This window comes from Sus scrofa, chromosome 1, assembly GCF_054392235.1.
Source record: "Sus scrofa isolate SSC_HxYL_T2T_F1_AM1 chromosome 1, Sscrofa_HxYL_maternal_Yorkshire_Landrace_v2.0, whole genome shotgun sequence".
NCBI lineage: Eukaryota > Metazoa > Chordata > Mammalia > Artiodactyla > Suidae > Sus > Sus scrofa.
In genome coordinates, this window is record NC_139383.1 from 22,429,735 (window position 1) to 22,457,523 (window position 27,789).

The window sequence follows — 27,789 nt, forward strand, 5'->3', positions numbered from 1 at the left end:
CCAACTGAGTGGTATAAAAATGGGGCTGGCACCTTTATTTTCCACATTTTACATTTGAGGAAATTTAAGCCCAGAGAAGGTAAGGGAACCACACCCAAGGTCAGTTGTGGCAGAGGATGTCTTACACCTATGTCTTCTGCCCACAAATCCCATGCATGGTTTCTTAAAACTGGTTTATAGCATCCTTTGTGGTCCTCAGAAATGGCCTTGTGCTAGGAGACAGGAGCCCAGGGCACTACTCACTGATTTGATTGTGTCATTTTGAAAGCATGCTTTGACAATTGCTTAACCTTTCTGACTCTCAGTTTCCACATGCTCCTCGCACATTATAAGGATATTATGAGGATGAAATGATAAGCTTTGAGGAACAAAATAATGTATATACTTAAGGCATTATTAAAGCATTTTCTTCTCTCTACTGTTCATTATTGATTAAAAGCAATATTACAATTTGCTTGTATACCCATGTTCAAAGCAGAGAGCAGATGCTGCAATAAAATTAGTTCTGGCACCTTGTCTAAGGCCTTTAATGAAATCAGAGCAAGCCTGATAAATTAGACGGTATGATAAAATATTTAATTTTGTAATCTCCTTTGTGTTTTTTTTTGCTTGATTGTTTTTGCTTATTTTTCTCTACTTTCGTTTGTTTTGATGAGAAGCTGCGCTAAGGAAGAATTCATAATAAGATTTTTAAACAAATTATTTTCCCTTCAGAGATATATCAGAGAGAATGAAAGTGAGGTTCCAAATACCACCAGTAAATGTGGAGTCAGTGAACAGTGTATGAATTAAGGCCATTTGTGGGCCTGCAGATTTTGGCAAACTGCTTTCAAAACTGAAACAAAAGCACATTTCAAAGATTTAATTATAATTTTTTTCAAGGTGAATTACTGCTGGTTGCATTAAGTCGTGTTCTTCAGATTATTTATACAGGTGTAAAGAATACAGAAATCAAGCTAATCTGCCCATGTTAGATATCGGTCAGTGTTGAAGGTTTTCCCAAAATTATGAACCCAAACACACATTCTCCAGCATTTAGATGTATTGAAAACCAAAGATTAAATTAAATCATATGTGATTGGTTAATCAAATTGTCATTGAAAATGGTATTTAGATTCTAATTCATTGTTTAAAATTTTAGTAACATTTATGATAGATGATGCTTTTACCTTTAACATAGAGGTTGATTTGAGACTTGAAATCTTTCTGATCAAATGAATTCTAAACTTGTTAAAGGACATTGTTCACATCTGATTTTATAACCTATGGATGTTCAACAAATAAAAAACATTCATCCCACCCTTTCAATACACTGCACAGGATCTGCGTGTAGGATCTGCCAGAGAAAGTTATCTGTGTCCAAGAATATGTCAGATGCACTTAACCATGTCTGCTGCTGAGACTTGACAGTAGCTGGAAATTTGACCATGTCTCAAAGATAATATAATTTGACCATATTATTTCCATATTATTCATATGCAATTCCTTAGAGAAGGAAGAATAATTAATGTTTTTCTTGAGTTGTGTTACAGGTACTTTTTCTGTTGTATTTATGAAATCCTTTCTTTTCTTGGAATCAATACAGTTGAAGGCTAAAGGAAAAGAAAATATTTGGCAAGGTTTGACATTACTTGTTTTGTACCTGGAACCAGTTGCTTTTCACAGCCATGCTGCCCAAAGGCTATTGAAATATACAAATAGATTCAATTTTGAAAACAGTTCCTAGCTACATTTATTATGTCTTTTTGTAATAGTCCTGGTGATTGAGGTGTGTATGTGGATAAATTAGTAAGCGTGAGCATGAGACAATGGGAAACAAAGGTGGGGATGGTACTTGAAGTTAGAAGTGATGTGAATGATCAAAATTCATGCCAACAAGGCCTAGATACTCCCTAGAGAGAGGCCCCGAATTTAGATCTTCGCTTTCTAGCAGCCAACCTAAAAAAGGGACACTAAATAGGCTTAAAATGTAGAGTCTGTAAAGCCAGTTTTCAGTAAAAATAAAGTTCACCTCGATACTGATACCAGATAAATTTTTCTCATATGTCTTCACTTTGCGTAGACAATTAAAAATTGTAAGCCACACAGCTCCTTTTTAACTATTAAATAAACTAGAATAGACACCTTGCCTTGTCCATCATAGCAAGCCGTGTGTATTTGGGTATTCATTGAATTGGAAACCCAAACATAGCACAGACTCATCAATGTTCTTTGATAAATTATTGATTAAAACACTGAAAAAGTCGTCTCAGTCACTAATGATACTGTAAGAAAAGAATAAACATTCAGGAGTTCCCCTCTTGGCTCAGTGGTTAATGAACCAGACTAGTATCCTTGAGGACACCGGTTCAATCCCTGGCCTTGCTCGTGGGTTAAGGATCTAACATTGCCATGAGCTGAGCTGTGGTGTAGGTCGCAGACCCGGCTTGGATCCCGAGTTCTATGGCTGTGGTGTAGGCCAGCCGCTACAGCTCCAATTTGACCTCCATATGCCATGGGTGTGGCCCTAAAAAGACAAGAGGGCAAAAAACAAACAAAAAAAGAATAAACATTCAGGCCATCAGTAAATATTTCCTTAATATTAATACAGTGAAGCGCAGTGTGAGTATTATAATGTTCTGCTTTAGGTGATAATACAGAATTATGAGATACAATAATTATTATGGTCTCTTCCTGGCAGGATTTCCCCTTGATCCTGTTATCTTTTGAAAATCAATTTATTGAGTACCTACTATGACAGACATCTGGTTACAACAGCCCTGGTTAGGAGGAATTATTGTCTTCATTTTCTGGGCAAAGAAAGAAGGATCTAAAAGGTTAACTAAATTGGCCAAGATTACATGACTACAAGATGTGACAACTGGTGCAGGAGTATGGATTTCCTGAATCAAAACACAGAATTTTTTTCATGGCACCTTTTCTCCCTCATCCCAAAAATTTGATGTACTTTTGTAAGACTGTGTTAAATTATTGTATTGGTCGGCTCGGTCTGCCATAACAAAATACCACTGACCGAGTGGCTTACACCACAAATGTATTTATTTATTGGAGGTGTCAAGATCGAGGTGTCAGCAAGGTAGGTCTCACTGAGACCTCTTCTCTTGGCTTGTAGATGATCACCCTCTCACTGTGCACTGTGTGTGTGTGTGTGTGTGTGTGTGTGTGTGAGAGAGAGAGAGAGAGAGAGAGAGAGAGAGAGAGAGAGAGAGAGAGAGAGCGCAAGCGCACTCTGATGTCTTTTATAAGGGTAGAAGCCCACTCTTATGGCCTCATTTAACTCTTAACTACTTCCTTAGAAGCCCCCTCTTATAGCAACACATGAATTTGGGGGAGACAGAAACATGCCGTGCATAACAATTATCAATTAATGAGGAAATTTCATTAAGGAAGTGCAAGCAGGCACTCTTTCCTGTGCCCCTTGTGTACAGTGATCTCAACCTAGACTCAAGGGGTTAGGTTAATACAGGGCAACCTTGACTGAGTCATGGTCATCCAGAACAGTTCCCTTGCATTCTAGGTTGGCTGTATCCTCTGGTGTCATTCAGGATTGGAGTGATCAAGGACCCGGCTCCGTCTCTAAGAGCAGCTGTAACCCCATAATAACATTTTAACAGTTGCCGCGTGCCAGACACTCTAAGTACTTTGGGTTCATTGAATTCAAAGGATCTCCTTGAATTCTCACAATTAAATGAGGTTTATAGGTGATATTCAGTATTATTACTTTCCTTTACACTAAGATTTTCATGGTCACATAGCTAATAAATGCTTGACCCATGATTTATTTGAACCTAGACCATATGATTCCAGTGCCCTCTGCCCTTCTAGTTAGCAGGTAGACCACCATCGTGATAGTCTGCAAAGGTAGGAGTACTCATGACCAGCACCAAGGGGTGACTTTTTATACCTCAGGGGCCGTTGATGTCAGCCTTGCCTTTACTTGTCTTGACCCCTACTCAGGGCAGAGGCAAAAGTTTTGGTGATGTTTTCTCTGCGCTTCACGTTCTAATCCAGGAGCCGTCTTTCTTTTTCCCCCGGTTTTCAGTGATCTTCACATTTACGTATTTGGTATGATTGTACATATAATCAGCATCAAACCTCATAGGTCTTTAGCAATTAAAATAACCCCTCCAGTCCATAAGGAGGCAGGAAAGGAAGAGTGAGAAATTGGAGAGACCAAGTTAAATTAATATTTTATTGTTTACATTTTGGGTAAAGAGATTTTAGCCTAACTCCTAATTACTTAACTTTAGTTACTATATCCAGATGAGATCCTTAACAAAAAGTGAAGTGATCGCATGTTTAAGCTTATGTATATTTGATAAAAAAAAAAAATACACATTTCTGAATTCCCATTGTGGCTCAGTGGGTTAAGAACCTGACATAATGTCTGTAAGGGTGTGAGTTCAATCCGTGGCCTCGCTGAGTGGGTTAAGGATCCAGCATTGCCAAAAGCCACTGTGTAGGTCACAGATGAAGCTTGGATCTGGTGTTGCGGTGCCTGTGGTGTAGGCCTGCAGCAGCAGCTCCATTTCAAACCATCGCCCATGAACTTCCATACCCTGCAGGTATGGCCATAAAAAGAAAAAAAAAAAAAAATACACATTTCTGTTAGCTTTTTTTTTCTACCTGAATTTCTAAATTACCTCTAACCTCTACACCTTCCAGCGTTTAAAAAAAATTTTTTCTCTTTGTGTTGAGTCACTGAAAAAGTGCCAGAAATTCTAAAACTCGCCCTTTTTGAGGTTTTTGAGATGTTCAACTTTCCTGCAGTCCACTTAGGTTAGTCAGTCAGTCCTGAGAGGCTTCTGTGTCCTCAGTTGTTGGATATGGTGCTTATTACTAAGATTCCTTCTTGTGCTCCTCATCTGAGGGTTTATGAAGCTCTTTTTTAGTCATTAAGCAAGAAGAATGTTTTCCAGGTGCTGGGCACACACACACACAGTATATTCACAGTCCTTCATTCTTTCAGTTTATTTACATTTATTTATTCATCCATCCACTGAGTTGACAAATATCCACTAACTTCCTGCTCTGCTGGCCACTGTACTACATATCCTAAGGGACATTCAAACGGCTTTTTAACTTTTAATATGTTTCCTATGTGGTTGAATATATGTATTGTTCAATAAGGTAAGGGATTTGTATCCTAGATATTAACAAATAATTTGATCTTCTAAAACTTGACATTTCTAAAGTCAGTATAAGTCGGTTTCATATTTATAGTTAAAGGAGATCTCCACAGCTGTTCTTTTAAAGAAACAGTTTTTTTAAAAAGAGTATATAAAGTTTGTTTAAAAAATGTTTTAAGTCTACTATTCATAAATAGTGGCTTATAGTTCATAATCTTCAGAGTTTTTAGAAAAATAAAAGATAAATTTGTATATTTTATTGTATTATTTGATATACTACTTGGATATGTCAACTTAGATAACTTGCATACATCCTGATGCAAAATACTCTTTTAAAATAGCCTAATAATAATTAGTGTTTTAGGAGTTCCTGTTGTCGTGCAGCGGAAACAAATCTGACTAGGAACCATGAGGTTGCGGATTCGATCCCCGGCCTCGCTAAGTGGGTTAAGGATCTGGCGTTGCTGTGAGTTGTGGTGTAGGTCACAGACACGGCTCAGATCTGGCGTTGCTCTGGTTCTAGTGTAGGTCGGCAGCTGCAGCTCAGATTAGAACCCTAGCTCGGGAACCTCCATATGCCGTGGGTGCAGCCATCAAAAGACAAAAGACAAAAAAAGAAAAGAAAAGAAATAGTGTTTTAGCAATGAAGTCCTGCCGTATAGCACTGGGAACTATATCTAGTCACTTGCGATGGCACATGATGGAGGATAATGTAAGAAAACGAATGTATGTATATATGACTGTACATACATATATGTGTATGTATGTATATATGACTGGGTCACTTTGCTGTACAGTAGAAAATTGACGGAACACTGTAAACCAACTATAATGGAAAAAATAAAAATCATTAAAAAAAAAAAAAAGAAAGAAACAGTGTTTGTTCTTCTGAAGACTGTTAAATGCAGTAATTTCTCAGGGAAAATGGCTGTTCAAACTCATCGAGCCCCTCAGTAAGCTCTCCCTCCCTCACTTTTACCAGATGACCAACCTTCTACTTTCCTGAGAAGAGTAAGAACATCTCAAGGGAAATTCTCATTTTCTTTTCTCTCTCTCTCAAAGGTTATCTTGCTTCATTATTCTTCCTTTCCTCCAATCTAAAACAGGAACGTTTTCCTTCTTTCTTCTGAAACTCTTCCTTTAATCTATGCTTTTGAGTTCCCTTTTCTTTCCCACTTTTCCAAGAGTTTATTCTAATTACCTTAATCACTTGTATCTTCTCCCCCTTAGCTTTGAGTCGCCCTTGTTTTAAAACACACTTCCTCTCAAACTTGATTCTTTTTCAGGTTAGACAATTGTAGACATTTGCCCCAAAAGGGATGGAAAGAGATGAGATACAAGTGTCTTTCTGATTGTGGCAGTCGTCTGCTCGGCACCTCTGATGGCAATCATCTCTACCAGAAAAGTTCCCTTACCTTTTGTCACCTCCTTTCCATCTCAGCCTTCACTCCCATCACCTCAATATGCCAAATGTTCTAGTCACACTGGCTATTTCTTCAACATCCCCAGCTGTTTTCTATTGCACAGTGATATGTTCACATTAAATACCTTTCCTCTGCATCTTTACTTGCCAACTCCTGGCATTCTTTTAAGACTCTAGAGAGTGTTTCTCCAATGCATCATGCCCAATCAATCTCTTGTTTCTATACTCCCATAATACCATTTTATGCTTCTGTAGCTTTTACAACTTATCATTTATATGGTTTTTTCACCCACTAGACAGCAAGCTCTGTGAAAATAGGATTCTTGTCTTATTCATCTTTGAATTCCATACATGTGCATTGTTGTTAATTCATACTTGGCGTTATTGAAATTAATATAAATTGGATAGATAGTAAATGAGATGGTATCTGGATTCAAACTCAAGTAAATATGAAACTTGATTTTTAATAATATTTTATTTCATTACATTAGTATATATAAGCTTTGGGGAAAAATGTCATTTGATTGAGCGAGTGGGCTAACAGATGAAATTCTAGAAATGCCTTACAGTTTGCCTATTAGGATATTATAAACATCTGCTTGAAACTTGAGCATTTTTCTAGCCTTAAACTTTGTACGTGATAACATATTCCAAGATGAGGAGGAAAATATGAATGCTATTCAGAGTTTATCAAAGTGCCAAGGGAGTGTTTGCATAACCACATAGCAAAGGTAATTATAAAGCTTTTCTGGCTACTTCAGTTGGATAAAGCATGGCTTCCTTTGGAACCACTTACCACTGAATCCTACCCAGTTGTTCAAAGCCTTTTCGATCATATGCTTTCTTGAACTCTGATAATAACTGATGATCAGCTTATTTATTGTGTCCCAGCTTTATGTCCATTTCCAAACCCTTGTGGGTTGGTTCCCTGTCATTTACTTATTCTAAATGCCTCACCAGTTCTAAGACAGGATGGAATCAAGATTTGTTCTTTGGTTTACTGGGGGGTGTACCTCTACACTGGCACACGGGTCAATTTCCTTACTCTTCATAAAAATCTTCACGAGAGGGGTCAGAATTAATTACTTCAGCAGCTCAGTTAGTAGAAGTGGATAGGGCCCAGCCAGTTAGGTTATATGATGTGCTATAGACCTTGCCTTGATTTCTTTTTGAAGGATCTTTATGTGTATAAACCTAAGATAGGGATACTGAAGACAGTGTTTTTCACTGCATCAGAAAATCAGATGTAGCATGAAATATGAAATACAATTCAAGTTTTCAGCTGTGCTTTCATTACTTTTGGTATTATTTCCATTGAGTGGGAGGCTTTTCCTTAAAAGATGGATTTTCCTTTAGGTGAGGAAAGCCTGTTTTATGCATACTTATGAATATAATGCATATTTTACAATTTGATTTCTCTATTCTCTTTGTTTAAATAATCCAGCTAACTTTGGCTTTTAAAATGCTAATCTTGGCACATCCAGGAATAACAGGAGAATTGGAGAATTATGATCATATTTAGGTATACTGAAATAGTAACCAAATAGTAAATATAAGTACTATAAAAGTTAAAGCTTGAGAAAACAATGCTTGGAGTTATGACTTTGTTATATCATATTTCTCATTAGCGTATAGTAGTCGAATAGTTCTTCTTTGGTTTTATCCTCCAAATATTTAGTTAAAGAGTAAATATTTAAGATAGCTTGGCAAGAAATAGTTATTTACCTTCCATAATAGCATTAAGGGATAGAATAGAGGCCACTGAAAGGAAGGGAAAGAAAAATAAAATGGGAATGTAAAAATAAAAATGTAACACATGAGAAGACAAAAAAATTAATTATACAACACATCTAATTGGTCTTGCCCTTTTTCAAAAACAAGATAGGAAACACCATTCGGCAAGAGAAGTATTACCTGTGGAGTTGGGGTACCACATCTCCACAGGCCTTGTTGGTAAAGATTTGATGTTATGAACCAAAGGGCTTATTACCTGCATTGACTGTCAGTGAAAAATCTGTCCTTGCTTTGGGGATAAAATTTTGATAAACCGTTCAATGGAGTATTGGTTTTTAGCTGCTGGTATTTTCTCTTTATTTGACTGATTAGCTTTAAAGTATGGATGATAAATGTCCTCGCTCATTCTAAGGTCAGTATTATTTATTCTTCATTTTTTACTCCTTTTTCATTCAGTTAGTTTCCACAGTAATACCACATTAATAAACTTTCAATAAGAGGAAGTAGTAGTATGAATAATGGAAAATAATTGACTTGAAAGTGTGAAGACCTAAACTATAGCCCAGATCCATCATAATGACTTATGGATCCTTAAGCAAGTGTTTAACTTCTCTGGTTCTCAGCTATTTCTTCTGTTTTCTTGGCTGATGGAGTCAATGATTTATAAAATCTTTCACAATACTAATCTTTCCTGGTGTGATTTAATATAAGCTCAACAAGTAATGGGGATAGAAGTAAGTTGTTATATATTTGCTCCTAAAACAAGTTAGTCTGATGTCAAATATGTGGTCAAGAAAGAAAATCTCAGTTATAACCCTGATCTTGAAAAACTTGACCCGTGTTTAAGAGTACACATTGGGGAGAAGTTTACATTGCCAATACCAGACATTCACAACCCAGATGCAGAGTGAGGACCAGAGAACCCTACAGGATCCTAAATCATCAAAGAAAGATTAAATTAACTGAAGGAGAAGGCTAATATACTTTGGAAAATAATCACTAGCAGATATTAAAACAAAAATTATTTCTCTGTGGTCTTCACCTAACCATAAGGTTGAATTAACTGGAACGTTCACCTTATTCCCTAAGCATCCTCATGAACTAAGCTTTCACCACACTAACATGAAATATATACAGCTAGAGAGAAACAGGCCTGATAAAGAGTCTTGTGTTTTTATTTCATCTGATAAATATATTTATCTCTAAGAGAAATATAAATTGAAAACTGTGGACTTTGGTATAATGGCATACATAGTTTTTTAAAAAAAGATTTAGTATTATTGTCTCTCTAAAGCCTTTTCCAGTTCTCTCAATCAAGGCCATTGCCTTTTTTGTGTTCCCCCTATACTGTGTTTATACTTAGGTCAAAGCACTTAAAGCATTTTGTTGAACTTTGTTCGCAGATGTCTCCCTTATAGGCTCTGAGCTCTTAAACATAGAGCTCATCTTTTCCTTTTCTGTATTTTATAAACTTGGCTTATTTTCTGATTCACAGTAGGCATTCAGTAAGTGTCTCAAAGTGTCATAAAATAGTCCAAAACCCTAGTTAAAGAAGCTTAAGTTATAGTCACATGTACCCACTTTTTTGTGGTTTTAGTAGTTTTAATTTACACAATGGTTTATTTGCTGTCTTTTCCATGTTTCAGCCCTGACTATCTGCTGAGAAGCAGCAATAGACCAAAGGTAGCTCTAGAATCATTTTGACAGGCAATTTCCAGAGCCAAAACCCTAAACAAAATGGCAGAGCAGGGGAATTTTGACTCAGTTTGCCCCATCCTGCTCTTGTGAAAACTCCCTTTTTCCAGACACACTTTTGCTTTTTAGAGCCTTCTGTGCAGTTGTTACAGCAATAAATGGCCCCATGCTCCATAATTGGCCCTCTTGCTCTTTCCTACTTGTAGTTCTTGAATCCTTTTTTATCTTCTTTACATCCCAAACTCAATCCCAACCTTTACTTGCATATGGAAACTGTATCTAAAGTGTGTGCATGCGTGCGTGCGTGCGTGCGTGTGTGTGTGTGTGTGTGTGTGCGCTTGTGCATATGCGTGTCTTCAGAGCCTATGACTGCTTTCTTTACCACCTCCCTGGTGCCTCTTACCTTGCTGCTGCTGTTGTAGACATTCCTAGTGGAACAATGGCCCCATTTAGAGGGGATTTTTGGTTTTTGCTTTTTCTTTCTTTCTCTTTCTTTCCTTTTCTTTCTCTCTCTCTTTCTTCCTTCCTTCCTTGCTTGCTTTCTTTTTTCTTTCTTTCTTTCTTTTTCTCTCTCTCTCTTTCTTTCTTCCTTCCTTGCTTGCTTGCTTTCTTTTTCTCTTTCTCTTTCTTTCTTCCTTCCTTCCTTACTTCCTTGCTTTCTTGCTTTCTTTCCCTCTCTCTCCCTTCCTTCCTTCCTTTCTTTTCCAGCAGGGAAAAGCTGCCTCTCTGGGCACACTTTCGGAACACTTTGCTAAAGTGTGTCTGGAGCATACATTTTTCTTCCAGAACTCTCCTCCCATTTTCACATACTACTTTTGAATCTATCCTGCTCCCTTCTATAAAATAAAAGAAGTATCTCTTCTCTAGCACATGAAGAATGGTGTTTGTTCTTTTAAACATTCCTTTTAACTAAGAAATATAAGGATCATATCTTGTTTCCACATCCTATTTGCCATTTTTTTCCAGAGTTGATGCAGATAATTATTATTTTTAATTGTGACAGTGCTCATCTAAAGTGTAACTGGTATATCTTATCAGCTCTTCTACTAAAATTATGCTCTAGTGTGTTTATGTTTAACTGCAGAAAAGAGACTAATGGGAGGGCTACTTATATTTGCATGAGAAGTTTGCCAATGAAGCCTTAACCTCTTGCAAGATTCATCCAAGTCATATTAAACAGTTAAACCATAACTTGTCTTAAAATAATTCAGAAGAATATTGAAATAAAATAATAAAGAATATCACCAACAATGGACATTTGAAAAATATCTATCTGATCATAGCTCAGCATTACCCTTCCTTAGCTTAGTAATAATAACCTGTAAGCATCCAAGGATAAATATATAATTCCAAAGACTTTTTTTTTTTCTAAGAGTAGAAAGACTGAGAATTCCCTGGGTTAGAAACAATAATGCTCAAATTTTCCAAGTGTTGACTACAAATAGAAGATGGATGATTGGAAAATATTTTTAAGGAACTCTTTTATAAACCTGCAGGCGACAGAAAAATTTGTCTTTATTCTGTTAGTAAAGTAAAGTGAAAGATAATTTTCACCTCATATTTAGGAATGAATCCTAAGTGACTTGGGGATATTTAACAAGACTTGTTAACACTATTTTCTGAGAACTCATTTTGATTGAATATTAAGTTTTCATTGCAGTGGTGATTTCTTATGAATCTAATAACCTAAAAGTAAAGTTTTAAAAAAGGAAAAACCTCTCTTTCTTTGATTCCATAGTTTACAAAGTATACTATGTGAACTGATGATTTCTAGGAAACTGAAGCTTGAGTTGTAATACTTCATCCTCAAGAACTGTTTCAAGAAATACTTTTATTTTGATGAAGAAACTGAGGCACGAAAACTCATTTGGGATGAATGCAAAAACAGTTTTCTGAGGTGGTTATTTCTGTGTCTTTAATTTAATAGTAACAATAATTACTCCCTTGTGGAGGCCATTATTAATGCCAATTGTGACAAAATGATTTGTGCAAAATCCCGAAGCTTGGTATCACTATCTTTCATGTTAATATTATTTAGGTCTCTATTTTAAAATCACACTAATTATATGGAACTTTTTGCTGTGAGGTAAATTATAAGTACATTACAACCATCGCTCTTTTGTTCTTCAGGGGAAAATGAAATATTGAAGAAGTCATGCATAGCAATCTGTACAACAGAAAAAAGTTTCAGATCCTCTTTATGAGTGAAAAAAGAGATCTTCTTTGATTTTTTTTTTCCTTTTTTTCTTTTTAGGGCCAAACTCACAGCATATGGAGGTTCCCAGGCTAGGTGTCCAATTGGAGCTGTAGCTGCCGGCCTACACCACAGCCACAGCAACACCATATTTGAGCCACCTCTGCAACCTACACCACAGCTCACTGCAACGCCAGACACTTAACCCACTGAGCAAGGCCACAGATCAAACTCACAACCTTATGGTTACGAGTTGGATTCGTTTCTGCTGTGCCACAGTGGGAACTCCAAGAGGGATCTTCTATGATCTAAAATTCCAGATATATGTGCCTGTCATGAGACAAGTGTTTCCTATATCCAGTAGCCATAGTCCTGGAAAGGAAGACTGGAAAAGCAGAGTCAGAACTGGAAACACTGTCCCTGACACAGCTTGTCTGGTGGGACTCCTGTGCTCCATTTTGCCTGCAACAGCTCTTGGTAGGAATGATGATTTCTGGGTTAGGGAGTGGTTGAGTGCTTGTCTCCAGTTGCAGCACAGCTGGAAGGAGTGGTGTCAGTGCTGGCTTTCTGAGAATAAAGTTCTCCTTTTCCCTCTTAGCTCTTAGTTCAGTGACTGTGGGACTGCCAATCATAGGAAGTCACTGACTGCTGCAAGTTGTTGTTTCCTATAAAGAGCTATATCCATAGACTCTTGGCCCATTTATGTCTTGGGTGAATTTTGCTCAGAGTACGAAATAGCTCAGTGATTTATTCTTTTTTATCTGAGAAATGCCATGCTTTAACTAAGGTCATATTGCCAATGTACTGTTTTATTTTGTTTTGTTTTGTTTTTAGCACTTTAACTTGATTTTTTTCAAAAGAGGTGCTACTTACTTTGTTAATATGGATATAATTAATTATAGAATACACACACATACAAATATATATGTATAATATATTTATATATATGTATATTTAAAGGAACCCATCACTATTCTTTCAGTGTTTAATCAATCGTGTTCCATGGCTTTGATGAAACTTTCAATTTTGAGAATAGTAGAGCCTGTCAAGTAGAATTTAAGTGCCAGGAAATACTTGATTTGAGGCAAGAAGTACAAAGTTTTTAAAAAGAAAATAAATCTAGCATTCACTTAATAATTTGCCCTTTGCAGCAAGAGAATCTTATCTGACCACCCACATTCATCTGGCTGCTGACGTGTTTCTTGCTTCAATTGCAAAAGTTATTTTTGCACCTTTTGTGTCTTTTGAGGAACCGAGTGGGCCTACTTGCTTATAATGATTCATGTTTCAAAGTGCACAGGGTGTCCTGAAGTGTTACTGCAGCGATGTGCAGAAAGGAGGAAAAAATTAAAGCTAACTGCTCCCTTAAGCATTTTGAACACTTACATGAAGTGGTACTGGATTAGGGTACATTTTAACTGTCATATCTTGATGCTTTCGTCCTTCCTATGGGACATCCCTGTCTGAAAGAAAGAGCAATGTTTTTTTTTAAGTGAACAAATACACAGTAACCATCTATGGACACATAGTAAGTAATATTTTTATATGAACCTACTATCATGGAAGATAAACCACCTTAAGATGGTTGATTGATTAACCTATTGGATTAAGTAGTTCAACTGACCTTTTATGCATTTTTTGAGGTCAGACTTGGATAAATTAATTCTAAGTATAAGAAAGTTCCTTTCTTCGTTACTTACCAGAGTTTGTTATGTCTCAGTATTTTACTTTGGTTGGTTTTGGCTTCCTGTTTCAGATATTAATTTTAGCACAGAACATAACATTGCTGAAATAAACTATAGAAAAGAATTTTCTGTGAGGTTATCTGAGTCTTCATCCTGTGGAGTTCAGTTGCTAATGTACCAAAAGAAGTTTTGTGGGAATCTCAGCTTTAAGACAGAATTGTATCATGGCTTGCAGTGGGATAATTTCTAGTTCCAATAAATTGTTTTAACTCTAGCATTATTTTCCAAAGTCCTTCCACTTTTACTGTTACAGACAATTCTCTTTTAATGCAAACACTTATTGAAAAGATTTAAACTATATGAAAAGGAATTTTTTTCTTGAAAGAAAAGGTCTTAAGAGATCCAGTTCCAAATTTTCTTTTCTCAAGGAAAGCATTTCTATGATTTAAGAATAAGCATGCCTGTTAAATTCGCTACAAGTGTCATCATTAAAAAAAAAAAAAAAAAAAAACTTGTTTATCTTTTAGATTCCCAGAAGTTTTCTATGAGTTCCTGTGGAGAGAGCCTTGTGGAAAGCAAAAACGGCTGTGATGCAGTTTTTTGATATGAGGATAACAGGTTAATAACCAAAATTTATTATTTTATTCTACTGTTTTTACGTTTAACTTGAAAAGCAGTTTTAGCTTACTCTGCACTAGTATGTGAACTGACTTTATTTTATCATCAAGACTGGGAAGAAACAATGTATATGATGTTTGGAGAGAAAAATGTAGTGAGGGTTTTGTGTTGTTTTATTTTGTTCTTTCCTGATAGTCTAATTTTAATTATAATTTTCTTAGTTGAGATCGATTTAAGGAAATTTTTTCTGGCATTTTATTTTCATGCAAAATTCTATGTAGTAAATGCTAATACGTTTTGTTATAGAATGGAAAACATTCCACTAGAAAAGCAAGATCACAATTGTAAAAAATGGCAAAGAATTTATGACAAAATATTAAAATTAGCTTGGTATAGTCAAAATATGTCATAAATATTTTGAACAAATATGCAAACTACACAGCTATCTGCAATCAAATTCCCATTGTAACAAACATGGAAAAAAATGTAGTTCAGTTCTCCATTAGGTTTTAAATGTCAAATTAGATTTTAGTGTATGTCAAATTCAAGGGTGATTACCACAATCTATTTTTCTCCAAGCGTTCTCTGAATTGCTTGGCAGGCTTTTGTAGAATCTGTGAGATCTTCCTCAAATTGGCGACTTGCTCCTTTTAGGGAGAACTAAGGTTGTTATGGGAATTTTACTAATAAAAGAAGCATTTATAATGAATTTGGCTCTCAGGAAAGTGCTTTTTTTAAATCATCCTGTGGAAATAAGTCTGTATTCAGCTGGACTCTGGCGCTGGTCATGGTTTTTCGGTAGATTCTTTTTTCCTTCATCCGGTACTCATATGTGGTAGTGACTTATGGATCCATCAGTGTTAAAGCTGTTTAAATATTTCTTAAAATATTTTGTAGTTGATCTATGGCATTTTGAAAACAAATATATGGAAATGGCCCCTAAAATTCTGTCCAATAGCTGTGATCAGAAGACACACATTTTGTTTACAAGTGTAATATTACCAAATCCTCAAAAAAAAAAAAAGACCCAATAACCATTTTAATTTTTAAAAAGTTTGATTATTAAAACATTGGAAGTAGAGAAGTAGTATTTGTTGCCCATCATTTTATACCATTGTTATTTAGGATGTTATTATTTAATGCTCACTTGACTTTTGCCACCACTCAAGTAATGATTAATTTCCTGAGGTAAAGGTTTTTTTTTTTTTCTTTTTTTTCTTTTTTTTCTAAGATAGTGTTTTTCTAAGCAAAAGATCCCAGATTGACAACCCGGGATACTGTAGGCCTTTATTCATCTGCAGAGCTAGGCTGCCTTCCTGCCAATCCCACCCAGCTGTTATCCTGAAGAGACCTCTGTGGAGGTCTATACGGGAGGCTGTTTCTGTGCCTTTCCTTTCAGGGCCTGTCTGAGGAAATTATTTAACTGGGTGCCAAATTTATTTGAGTGGGACTGAAGCGTGGCCAAAGGAGTGGGCACACTTTTTGAAAAATGGCACCTCTTCCGTATAATATCATTTTCTTTTCTTTTGCTCAGTCCCCTTGGTTCCATTACCACTGAAATGGCCACGCAGAGCATAGTATCTTTTTTTCAATATTACCCGCCTCTGAAAAGTGCACTGAGCTTGCCAGACAATGCCTGCCTTTACCAACTAGAGACACTCCTATGGGCTGGAGCACCAGCCACAGGAAACCCAAAGTCACATCCTCCTGAAAAATATCCTACTTCTTTCCTAGCCCTCAAAGGCTTTGGGGAAAATTTTAAATGTGAATATGAAACTGTGTTTGGAATACCGCTCCTTTGTTGGCAGTGGGTGCCAAAAATGACTTTGCGTGGGTTTGATTGCCATAAAAAGAAATCTCAGAGAATGAAATGATAACTGGCTGTTTTCTTTTCATATGAGGAATGCTCCAGTATTGCATTTTTTAACATATCAATTGATTGGGAAAACTGGAGAGTTACTTTTTTAACACATGGTTAGAGAATATGAAACATGAAATGAATCTACACAATCATAGCGAAGTAATATGGCTATAATTAACCACATTACTGTTGATCTTTATAGCTCCAGGTAAATCTTTGTTGAGAGATTATACTAAAATTGCAGCTATGTACAACGATACATTTGCTCGCTTATAATAATATTCTGCAGTCCAAACAAAGCATTTCCCTAACTTAGCATTTTCATACATTTTTAAAAAATAAAACTCAGGAATTTATACCACTGTTGGTAGCTGTTAGATGGCTAAGTAAAGATAACATGTAACAAAAAAAAAATGTCACTTTCAAACTTGGGCCTAAACTTTGAAAGACCTATGGATTTTTAGGTGAATTTATTTTCCTAAATGTAAACTGAGGAGAACAGCAAAGAGACTTAGAGTGCTCCCCAATCCTGCTTTGTTTTCAAGAGACAGACAGGCCATGCCCAGGAATAGATCTGTGCTGCAAACAGTTTGCACTGCAGAATTTTTTCAGTTTTTCAAGATAAAGCAACTGAAGACAAGAGATTAATTAAAAGAGCCCAGGTTCTACATGGTTCATGAACGTGATCAATAAATTCCTGAAGAAGCCCTCACTCTTGTTTTCTCCCATTTGCCTTTCTCTGTCTGCCTAGAAACTCCAAGCAGGAAAGAGATTTTATGCATAGCAGTTTGTTGAAGGCTCTCCAAGGATGATGCTGGAGCGAATATTGTGTTCTCAGATATGTTTGAAATCTCATGTAAAAGGTGCATGTGAAATAGGAGTGATTTCCAATTCCCTAGTGATATTCTTGATGAAGCCTTTCACTGAGGTGAAAACATAGACATTGTAGGGGCATCCAGGCCCCTGGATGTAGGGGCATCCAGGTCCTGCTGGAATCTCCAGCTCAGACAGAGGGATGGAAGCTCTTCCTTGTCAGGAATAGGGAGCACGGCACAGGATTTATTGAATTTCATGATAAAATGGTAAGACATCTTAGGTAGGATTGTTTTAAACATTTAAAAGGGGGCGGTTTTGCTGACCAAAGCTCTTTGCATAATTAATGTGTTTTATTGGTGTCAACTTAAAAAAATGCTCAACCTGAAAGTTGAGAGTTAAGTTTTATTTGGGGCAAAATTAGGACTTAAGCGCCGGAAGACAGCATCTCAGGTAGCCCTGAGAAACCACTCCAAGGAGGTGAGGGAGGAACTAGGATATATAGGAGTTTTTGCATCAGAGGGCAGGAAGCAGGAGCAAAAGAGGCCTGGGCTCACTGAAATCACTTCTTTGATATGCACCTCCACTATCAGGGCCAATATCCTGAGTTTTCACAGCCTGCAGGACTCACTGCTCTCACCCTTGGAGGTGACTACATTCCCAGTCCTATTTTTCATAAAATTTATGTACATATTTAACTTGAAGTCTGTGTTTTAAGCAAAATTATATACTCTATGTAAACCAAAAAATGGGAAGTGACCAGGTGACTAATTTTCATTTGTGAGATTCTTACCTTCCTTAAAAGTAATACTTTTCAAAGGACAAAGTAAAACAATTGTTTGTCATGAGAATTCATCATGTTTTCATGAGGAACTGTCTTCATTAATACTTTAATACACAGATTTTGAACATTATTTAAATTATGGATTTGTTTGATTTCTAGAAAATGGCATGTTGGGGCCATTTTCCGAACCAGAACTATGCAAAACTCATATATTCTCCCAAGACTGAAAAATTCACACATTGTCAATATTGAAGTTGAGTGAAAATATTTAGGAGAAAGCACTATTGAAGATTATTTTACGTCATATGTCACATGTCACTTGACGTATTATTTTACAATACGGTAAAACTTAAAAGTGGAGCTGGGGGTGGCGGCTAGATGGAAAGGTGAAATCCCTTAGTCGGAAAGGTCAGCCATCTCTGGATTTGATTCTGGTTCTGACCCTGAGTATCATCCTCGACTATAGCAATGTTTAATAACAGCTGTTGCATAGGATTATCATGAAGCTTGTAGAACTATGCCCATATAGCTGTATCAGAGCACACACTAAATACACAGTAAACAACAGCCACTATCCTTGTTATTACTAGCAAGAGAATTGCATACATAGATCAATACCATGATGCAAAAAAAAAAAAGCAACCTAGAAAGAGATTATTCACTTCAAGCTCTGACTCCTAATTAAACATAAAGACTCGCAAAAGTTTGCGTCTTGCATGGGCAATACACTACACGTGCCGTTTAGAAGGTGTTGTTCACCTCTAAAGGTCTGACATAGATTGTGTCTACATGAACCCTAAAGATTGAGCTAATTAAACACAAAATTCAGCCAATTTGGGCTTGACATTGTTTATTTTTCCTGTTAGTATGGTTGCTAGAACTGACTAGAGTAAATTTGCATTGAGGTCTAATGAAGCCCTCGCTTCCCTTTCAGTTTTTGCCTCTTCACCCATAGAGGGATGCATAGGAAGATCACTGTGGGAGCAAAATTTAATTCAATAGTAAAACTTTTTTTTTTTTTTTTTGTCTTTTTAGGGCTGCACCAGCGACCTATGGAGGTTCCCAGGCTAGGGATCCAGTCGGAGCTGCAGCTGCTGGTCTACACCACAGCCACTGCAATGCCAGATCCGAGCTGTGTCTTCAGCCTATACCACAGGTCATGGCAATGCCAGATCCTTAACCCAGGGATTGAACCTGTGTCCTCATGGATGCTAGTCAGATTTGTTTCCACTGAGCCGCAATGGAAACTCCCATCAAACTTTTTTAACAAACCAAAGTTAATGTGCTTGTTGTCTAGTTATTCTGACCACTGCTTTACATATATCTAGTGTGCATTATGTTAGATTGCTAATTATTAACTATTAGCAAAAGGGCCTTCCATTTGATTATAGATATCTTGCTACAAATACTTAGGGGCTACTGATTTCTCATCTGAAATATTTATTGTTCCTGTGGGAATTTCCATGTTTCCCTGCTTTTTGAGTGCAACTACTGTCATCATTATGGTAGCATTCTATATTAGGGGGCACATTGGTCACAGAAGTAAAACCAATACTAGAATTTTAGTTTGGGAAATTATAGTACATTTGCATGGAGGCAATATTTTAGTTAAAATATGGCAGTTCCTGTCATGGCGCAGCAGAAGCAAATCCAACTAGGAACCATGAGGGTTTGGGGTTTGATCCCTGCCCTCGCTCAGTGGGTTGAGGATCCGGTGTTGCTGAGCTGTGGTGTAGGTCGCAGGTGCTGCTTGGATCAGGCATTGCAGTGGCTCTGGTGTAGGCCAGCAGAAACAGCTTCGATTCGACCCCTAGCCTGGGAACCTCCACATGCTGCAGGTGCAGCCCTAAAAAGACCAAAAAAAAAAAAAAAAAAAATTGAACACGCTTGTGTTAAGAAAAATAAACAAAAATAAAGATTACATAAGATTGAGTAGAAATCCCTTCCTGTGTCCCTTCCTCTATTCCCTGGCTCCATCTCTGTGATTTAACTAATGTAAAAGCTCTTTGGCATCCTTGCAGAAATTTTCGGTTTATTGCTTGTTTCTCTTGGGATTATAAATACATTCTATGGTGCATTAAGTGTTTTTTGTTGTTTTTTTTTTTAACATTCAATATGACTATCTTCTGAATGAGTTTTTATATTAATACTGTACTTAATTTTTTTTAATGGCTGAGTTTTATGACTGAGCCATAATTTACCAAGGTAATCCTTGTACTCATATCTTTGTGCACCTGTGTACACCTGTAAGATACATTTCCAGCAATGGAACTTCCGGGCCAAAGGGCATGAACTTTCTTACCTAGATAAGCACTCTTAATTGTCAATCAAGGAAACACCTCAGCTTTCATCATAACTGATACAATTGAGCATTAAAGTTCTCAGAATCCTCTGAGTCCTACAATGTCCATTCCCTTATGGAAATTGAGGTTCACCTAAAATCTGATAGTTTCTAAATTGTGGAGTTTTCCTGAGCCATTCAGAGTCATCTGAAGGACTCCTTTGCTTTGCTGTCAGGCAAATCTCCTAAAAAGAGCATTCGTTTAAATGTTCAAATCTATAGATTAAATTAAAAGACCACCACTCCCAAATTTTTGGTATTTGAGGAACTAGAACCAGGCTTATTGGGTCAAAAAAACTAAGATGTTTTAATATATTAATCTTATATATCTCAGAAAATATTTCTCTGACATTTTTATATTTTTTTCTCATTGATTATTTTTTGAGCATAGTGTCAATTAATACAAGGTTTCCTACTTTAGTGTAGTGTTTTCTAAAGCAATTACTTGCTAGAAATTGAGAATTCACTTAAAATCCAATTGTTTTTAAAACTTGCTGGGTTTTTAGGGCCCATAACATGGTGAGCCCTATATATAAAATGAACTTTAAATTGGTGTTTTTATACAACAGTGTTATAGCTTAATAGAACAGCCTTTCCTAACTGCATTTATTTTCTATCCAGGAAGCAGCGAGACAATCATGCCCATGAGAACTCTAAACCACTCAGGTAATCATTGCATTTTTTAACTGTCCCCAAAATACATTTTGTTGTCCATATAATGGTTTTATAACCATTTTATTTATATGTACTTTTCTGCCTTTTCCAAAGTTCTGTGACAATCATTGATTCTTCCAGCCTTCATTAGCTCTAATCACTGCTAATTACTGCTTTTAGTCTATAAAATATACTTGTATGTTATATTAACACTATGTATAATATCTATAACATTTTATATTAGCATATTATATATTTATAATATATATTTTATATTAATCTATAAAATACATCTATATAGAGAAATATGTAGTACACTTAGCATGTAAGTCATAAAACTTGGTTAGAAACAGCTCTGAATTGACTTTAATGAAACCTTTAAAAATCTTACAATTTCATAAATAGTATGTATCAAAAGCTTCTAGTGTGTATCGCAAGCTTTCCTTTATATACTTTTCTGTCCAAAATTAAGGTATATTTAAAAGGATGACCAAAATTCAAGCATTGAAGAGATTTATGCTTGTGATTTAATGCTAAGTTTGAAATTAATAACCTTTAATTGTAGACTTAATGTAATAGTTATAAAAAGGATGTCTTAGAGTTGAAAAACATTTTCAATTTATGCAATTTCAGGCAGGTTCTTTAGGATTGGTTTTGGTTTCTCACTTTGTTATGACAATCTCTTTGTGTTTCATTTTCTTTCAGACCATTTTATTTTAGTGAAACTGGCAATTGAACTTTGCTCTAGTTGATGGGCAAAATTTCTCCTAGAATATTCATCATCCCAACTTCATCCTAGTTTAAAATATTCAAATGCCATAAGAATTCTTTATAGATTTGCACTTAGCTTTTGGATGGACATTTCTACAATGGAGAGAACTGTGTTATAGCCCCGGTCCAAGGACATTACCATCTAATGCCCATAGACTGCGGGGTGGGAGTGAAGGTTCCAAAGAGAAGGCGTACTCAGCAAGTTTTGCAGACACCCTGGAACATGGAAACAAGCAGGCTTTGAGAAAGCACCGCTCTGAAGACACTCCATGCGTCTGCACGGCTTTCAAGCGAACTAGCCCTTAAGACCTTGTGTAACAAAATGGACACTGGGGACACAGCTCTAGGACAAAAAGCTACCTCAAGGTCTGGAGAAACTGATAAAGCATCCAGTAGATGGAGACAGGAACAATCAGCTGTTATTAAGATGAGCACTTTTGGCAGTCAAGAAGGACAGCGGCAACCGCAAATAGATCCTGAGCAAATAGGAAACACGGCGTCAGCACAACTCTTTGGTTCTGGGAAACTGGCCTCACCTAGCGAAGTGGCACAGCAAGTCACAGAGAAGCAATACCCACCACACCGTCCGAGTCCTTATTCATGCCAACATTCACTCTCCTTCCCTCAGCACTCATTGCCACAGGGGGTCATGCACAGCAACAAGCCACATCAGAGCCTCGAGGGCCCTCCGTGGCTTTTCCCTGGCCCTTTGCCACCTGTTGCCTCTGAGGACTTATTTTCCTTTCCTATACACGGCCACAGTGGTGGTTATCCCAGAAAAAAGATTTCAAGTCTGAACCCTGCTTATAGCCAATACTCCCAGAAAAGTATTGAACAGTCTGAAGATGCTCACAAAAAAGAGCACAAACCCAAGAAGCCCGGCAAGTACATTTGCCCTTACTGCAGCAGGGCATGTGCCAAACCCAGCGTACTGAAAAAACACATCAGGTCCCATACTGGTGAGCGGCCATATCCATGTATACCTTGTGGTTTCTCTTTCAAGACAAAGAGCAATTTGTACAAGCACAGGAAGTCACATGCCCATGCCATTAAGGCAGGATTAGTCCCTTTCACAGAGTCAGCTGTATCTAAATTGGACCTGGAGGCCGGGTTTATTGACGTAGAAGCAGAAATACATTCAGATGGTGAACAGAGTACAGACACAGATGAGGAAAGTTCTTTGTTTGTTGAGGCCCCTGACAAAATGAGTCCTGGGCCACCTATCCCTTTGGACATCGCCAGCAGAGGTGGCTATCATGGGTCACTGGAGGAATCACTGGGAGGGCCGATGAAGGTGCCGATTTTGATTATCCCCAAAAGCGGGATTCCTTTACCTAATGAGAGCTCTCCGTATATTGGTTCTGATATGCTACCAAACCCGTCTTTAAATACTAAGCCTGATGACTCTCACACAGTTAAACAGAAACTTGCACTAAGACTGTCAGAGAAAAAAGGACAAGATTCTGAGCCATCTCTGAACCTTCTGAGCCCGCACAGTAAAGGAAGCACTGACTCTGGTTACTTTTCCCGCTCAGAAAGTGCAGAGCAGCAGATTAGCCCTCCAAACACAAATGCAAAGTCTTATGAAGAAATCATCTTTGGAAAATACTGTCGGCTCAGTCCGAGAAATACACTCAGTGTTACAACCACGAGTCAGGAGCGTGCCACGATGGGTAGGAAGGGCACCATGGAATCATTACCTCATGTAAACACCAGGCTAGATGTCAAGATTTTTGAAGATCCAGTTTCACAGCTGATCCCAGGCAAGGGAGAAGTCGACCCCAGTCAGACAAGCATGCTGAAATCCGCTAAATTCAACAGTGAGTCACGACAATCCCAGACTATTCCATCATCTATCAGGAATGAAGGAAAACTTTATCCGGCCAATTTCCAAGGTAGCAGCCCAATCCTCCTAGAAGCTCCTGTTGACTCTTCACCCCTGATTAGAAGCAACTCAATGCCAACTTCTTCAGCAACTAATTTAAGTCTTCCTCCTTCTCTGAGAGGAAGTCACTCATTTGATGAAAGGATGACTGGTTCCGATGATGTGTTCTACCCAGGGACTGTAGGAATAGCCCCTCAGCGCATGTTAAGGAGACAAGCAGCTTTCGAGCTGCCCTCAGTACAGGAGGGGCACATGGAGGCAGAACACCACGGCAGGATGTCCAAGGGTATCACAGGTTCATCCCTGAAGGAAAAGAAATTGATTCCTGGGGACAGGGTTGGGTACGATTACGACGTCTGTCGGAAGCCCTATAAGAAGTGGGAGGACTCTGAGACGCCAAAGCAAAGCTATAGGGATATTTCCTGCATCAGCCCCTTAAAACATGGTGGAGAGTATTTCATGGATCCCTCGGTGCCACTTCAGGGAGTGCCAACCATGTTTGGGACTACGTGTGAAAATCGAAAACGCCGGAAAGAGAAGAGTGTAGGGGATGAGGAGGACACCCCCATGATTTGCAGCAGCGTCGTCAGCACGCCCGTGGGCATCACGACCTCAGATTACGATCCCAAACTGCAGCTGCAGGAAGGAGCGAGGAGTGGGTTCATGCTGGCTGGACAGGAGAACCCTTCTCATGGTCACTCTGAGCGCTTCGATCCGTGTCGACCCCCGCTGCAATCCGGAAGTCCGTCTCTTGGGTCAGAGGAGTCCCCCGCAGCCGCTGATTCGGACAAGCTGTCAGACGTAGGGGGCAGAAAACCTCCCGGAAATGTGATTTCTGTGATTCAGCACACGAACTCGCTGAGCCGACCCAACTCATTTGAGAGGTCCGAGTCTGCGGAGCTGGCGGCCAGCGCCCAGGAGAAAGCTTCGTCACCTTCCGAGACGTGCGACAGTGAGATTTCGGAAGCCCCCGTGAGCCCCGAGTGGGCGCCGCCGGGGGAGAGCGCGGAGGCGGGGGCGAAACCATCCCCTTCGCAGCCCGGCCAGCAGCAGCCCTACCACGCGCAGCCCCGGTTGGTGCGCCAGCACAACATCCAGGTCCCCGAGATTCGCGTGACCGAGGAGCCCGACAAGCCAGAGAAGGAGAAAGAAGGCCAGAGTAAAGAGCCGGACAAGCCCATGGAGGAATTTCAGTGGCCCCAGAGAAGCGAGACGCTCTCCCAACTTCCAGCAGAGAAGCTGCCGCCCAAAAAGAAGCGTTTGCGGCTCGCGGATATGGAGCACTCCTCCGGGGAATCCAGCTTCGAGTCCACGGGCACCGGCCTCTCCCGCAGCCCTAGTCAGGAAAGTAACTTATCCCACAGCTCCAGTTTCTCCATGTCTTTCGATAGAGAAGAAACCATGAAGCTTGGGGCACCTCCCAAGCAGGATGAGTTTGGGAAGCACTCGGAGTTTTTGACCGTTCCGGCTGGTTCCTACTCGTTGTCTGTCCCTGGCCACCACCACCAAAAGGAGATGCGACGCTGCTCGTCCGAGCAGATGCCTTGTCCTCACCCAGCCGAAGTCCCAGAAATTCGGAGCAAATCTTTTGATTATGGGAATTTGTCCCATGCTCCAGTGGCAGGGGCCTCGGCCTCCACGTTGTCCCCCTCCCGGGAGAGGAAGAAGTGCTTTCTGGTGCGGCAGGCTTCTTTCAGCGGCTCCCCGGAGATCGCCCAGGGAGAGGTCGGTGCGGAGCTGGTGAAGCAGGAACAGCTGGAGCATCTGCACGCCAGCCTCAGGTCCACATGGCACCACGCCCCGTGCTCTGTGCTCCCTCCTCTTCAGGCAGAGGATCCAGGGAAGCAGGTTGTGGGTCCTTGTGCCCAGCTGAGCTCAGGACCACTCCACCTGGCCCAGCAGCAGATCATGCACCTGGACAGTCAGGAATCTCTGAGAAATCCTTTGATACAACCTACATCCTATATTACAAGCAAGCACTTGTCTGAACAGCCACACTTATTTCCACATCAAGAGTCTATTCCGTTTTCTCCGATCCAGAACGCCTTGTTTCAGTTTCAATACCCTACCGTCTGTATGGTTCATTTACCAGCTCAGCAGCCCCCCTGGTGGCAGGCACACTTCCCCCATCCCCTTGCTCAGCACCCTCCGAAGAGCTATGGCAAGCCTTCCTTCCAGGCAGAAATGCACCCCAGCTATCCCCTGGAGCCTGTGGCAGAGCACACTGGAAAGAAATCCGCTGATTACACGCACACGAAAGAGCAAACCTACCCGGGTTATTCAGGAACATCAGGGCTACACTCAAAGAACCTTCTTCCAAAGTTTCCGTTGGACCAGAGCACCAAGTCAGCAGATACTCCCTCCGAGTCGGTCCTTCAGGAAGATTTCGCCTCGGCAAACGCTGGGCCTTTACAGTCCTTACCAGGAACAGTGGTTCCGGTTAGGATCCAGACCCACGTACCGTCCTACGGGAGTGTCATGTACACAAGCATTTCTCAGATACTTGGGCAGAACAGCCCGGCCATCGTCATATGCAAAGTCGACGAGAATGTGACCCAAAGAACACTGGTAACCAACGCAGCCATGCAGGGGATCGGGTTTAACATTGCCCAGGTGTTGGGCCAGCACACGGGCTTGGAAAAATACCCTATCTGGAAAGTACCTCAGACCTTACCCCTGGGCTTAGAATCCTCCATCCCCTTATGTTTACCTTCCACCTCTGACAGCGTGGCCACCCTGGGAGGCAGCAAGCGGATGCTCTCGCCAGCCAGCAGCTTAGAGCTCTTCATGGAAACAAAGCAGCAGAAAAGGGTCAAAGAAGAAAAGATGTACGGACAGATCGTGGAGGAGCTCAGCGCTGTGGAGCTGACCAACTCAGACATCAAAAAGGACCTCTCCCGCCCACAGAAACCCCAGCTGGTTCGACAGGGCTGTGCCTCTGAGCCCAAGGATGGCTTGCCGTCAAGGTCATCTTCCTTCTCCTCGCTCTCGCCCTCCTCATCTCAAGACCATCCATCGGCCAGCGCATCCTTGAGGGAGCCTTTCCCGCCGAGCTCCAAGGCCCCCCCTCTGGGGCAGAAGTCCAGCCGGCCTTCAGAAAGCAAAGAGTCCTCAGATGAATTAGACATTGATGAGACGGCATCTGATATGAGCATGAGCCCACAGAGCTCCTCCTTGCCACCTGGGGACAGCCAGCTCGAAGAGCAAGGCAAGGGCCAGAAGCTGCCTGCTAGCATGCTGGTCCACAGGGCCTCTGGCCCAAGTGGGAAAGTAGCAAATTCAACTCTTCTTTTCACGGATGTGGCAGATTTCCAGCAGATTCTTCAGTTCCCCAGTCTGCGGACAACAACGACTGTGAGTTGGTGCTTCTTGAATTATACAAAACCCAATTACGTGCAACAGGCCACCTTCAAGTCCTCGGTTTATGCTTCATGGTGCATTAGTTCCTGTAACCCAAACCCATCAGGATTGAACACCAAGACCACGCTGGCTCTTCTGAGGTCCAAGCAAAAAATCACCGCAGAAATTTATACTCTGGCTGCTATGCACAGGCCTGGAACCGGCAAGCTTACGTCATCAAGTGCTTGGAAGCAGTTTGCTCAGGTAACAAACATTGTTTTATCAGGCATTCTAGGTTGTGGATTTGATTGCTGAGCAGACTACCTAGTGAAGGACATATGGGCTGAAAAATACATGTAACATGAGGGTCCGAGTTGGGGGAGGCCTCTGCAGACAGGCCTTACCTACTGACTGTGAACTTACTTAGGAGGCTCTCAGGAAAGTCTCAAGCATGAAGTATGTCTGCCAGGTGCTGTGAAATCCTACCGCAGGGACTTAGTCCTTTAAGTTCCTCTCCCTTCTGACCGGTGTTAGTGACCTGGTATGGCAGCTTTCCTTTGATTCGAGGAATTCAGGAAACTGTGAGATGAGGATGCAGAACAGGGCGTGGATACTGGAAAGGAAAGATCAGGAAAGAGACGGCAGGGTGTCAGAACTGAACTTTGCCAGCTTTGGAGGTGAGGGGTGTTCCCATTGACTATGCTTTTTCCTAAAATTTATTTTCAGTATATTTCTCTCAAAACGCACTTTTCCGAGGGATTAGCCCATTTGTTCCTACCTGAATTTACTGCCTTACAGGTAACATTATAAGACTATTAATAAAGGTCGCTTTGGAATTTATGCTAAATGAATAAAGGTACATG

At 39.6% G+C, this 27,789-nt stretch overlaps 1 protein-coding gene across 36 annotated transcripts in view; it reads left to right on the forward strand.

Moving 5' to 3' along the window:
• The window catches only part of HIVEP2 (HIVEP zinc finger 2), a 196,329-nt gene that overhangs the window by 150,533 nt on the left and 18,007 nt on the right, over window positions 1-27,789 (forward strand). For 31 of the 36 annotated variants that reach the window (XM_021072400.2, XM_085024579.1, XM_085024617.1 and 28 more), the window contains 3 exons: window positions 14,388-14,478; window positions 20,899-20,943; window positions 21,637-27,190. In XM_021072400.2, the coding sequence (XP_020928059.2) occupies window positions 22,025-27,190 (5,166 nt within the window). In that variant the 5' untranslated portion in view covers window positions 14,388-14,478; window positions 20,899-20,943; window positions 21,637-22,024. The remainder of the gene's footprint in view (window positions 1-14,387; window positions 14,479-20,898; window positions 20,944-21,636; window positions 27,191-27,789) is intronic. The other 5 variants (XM_085024681.1, XM_085024702.1, XM_085024674.1 and 2 more) reach the window with 1 other exon arrangement.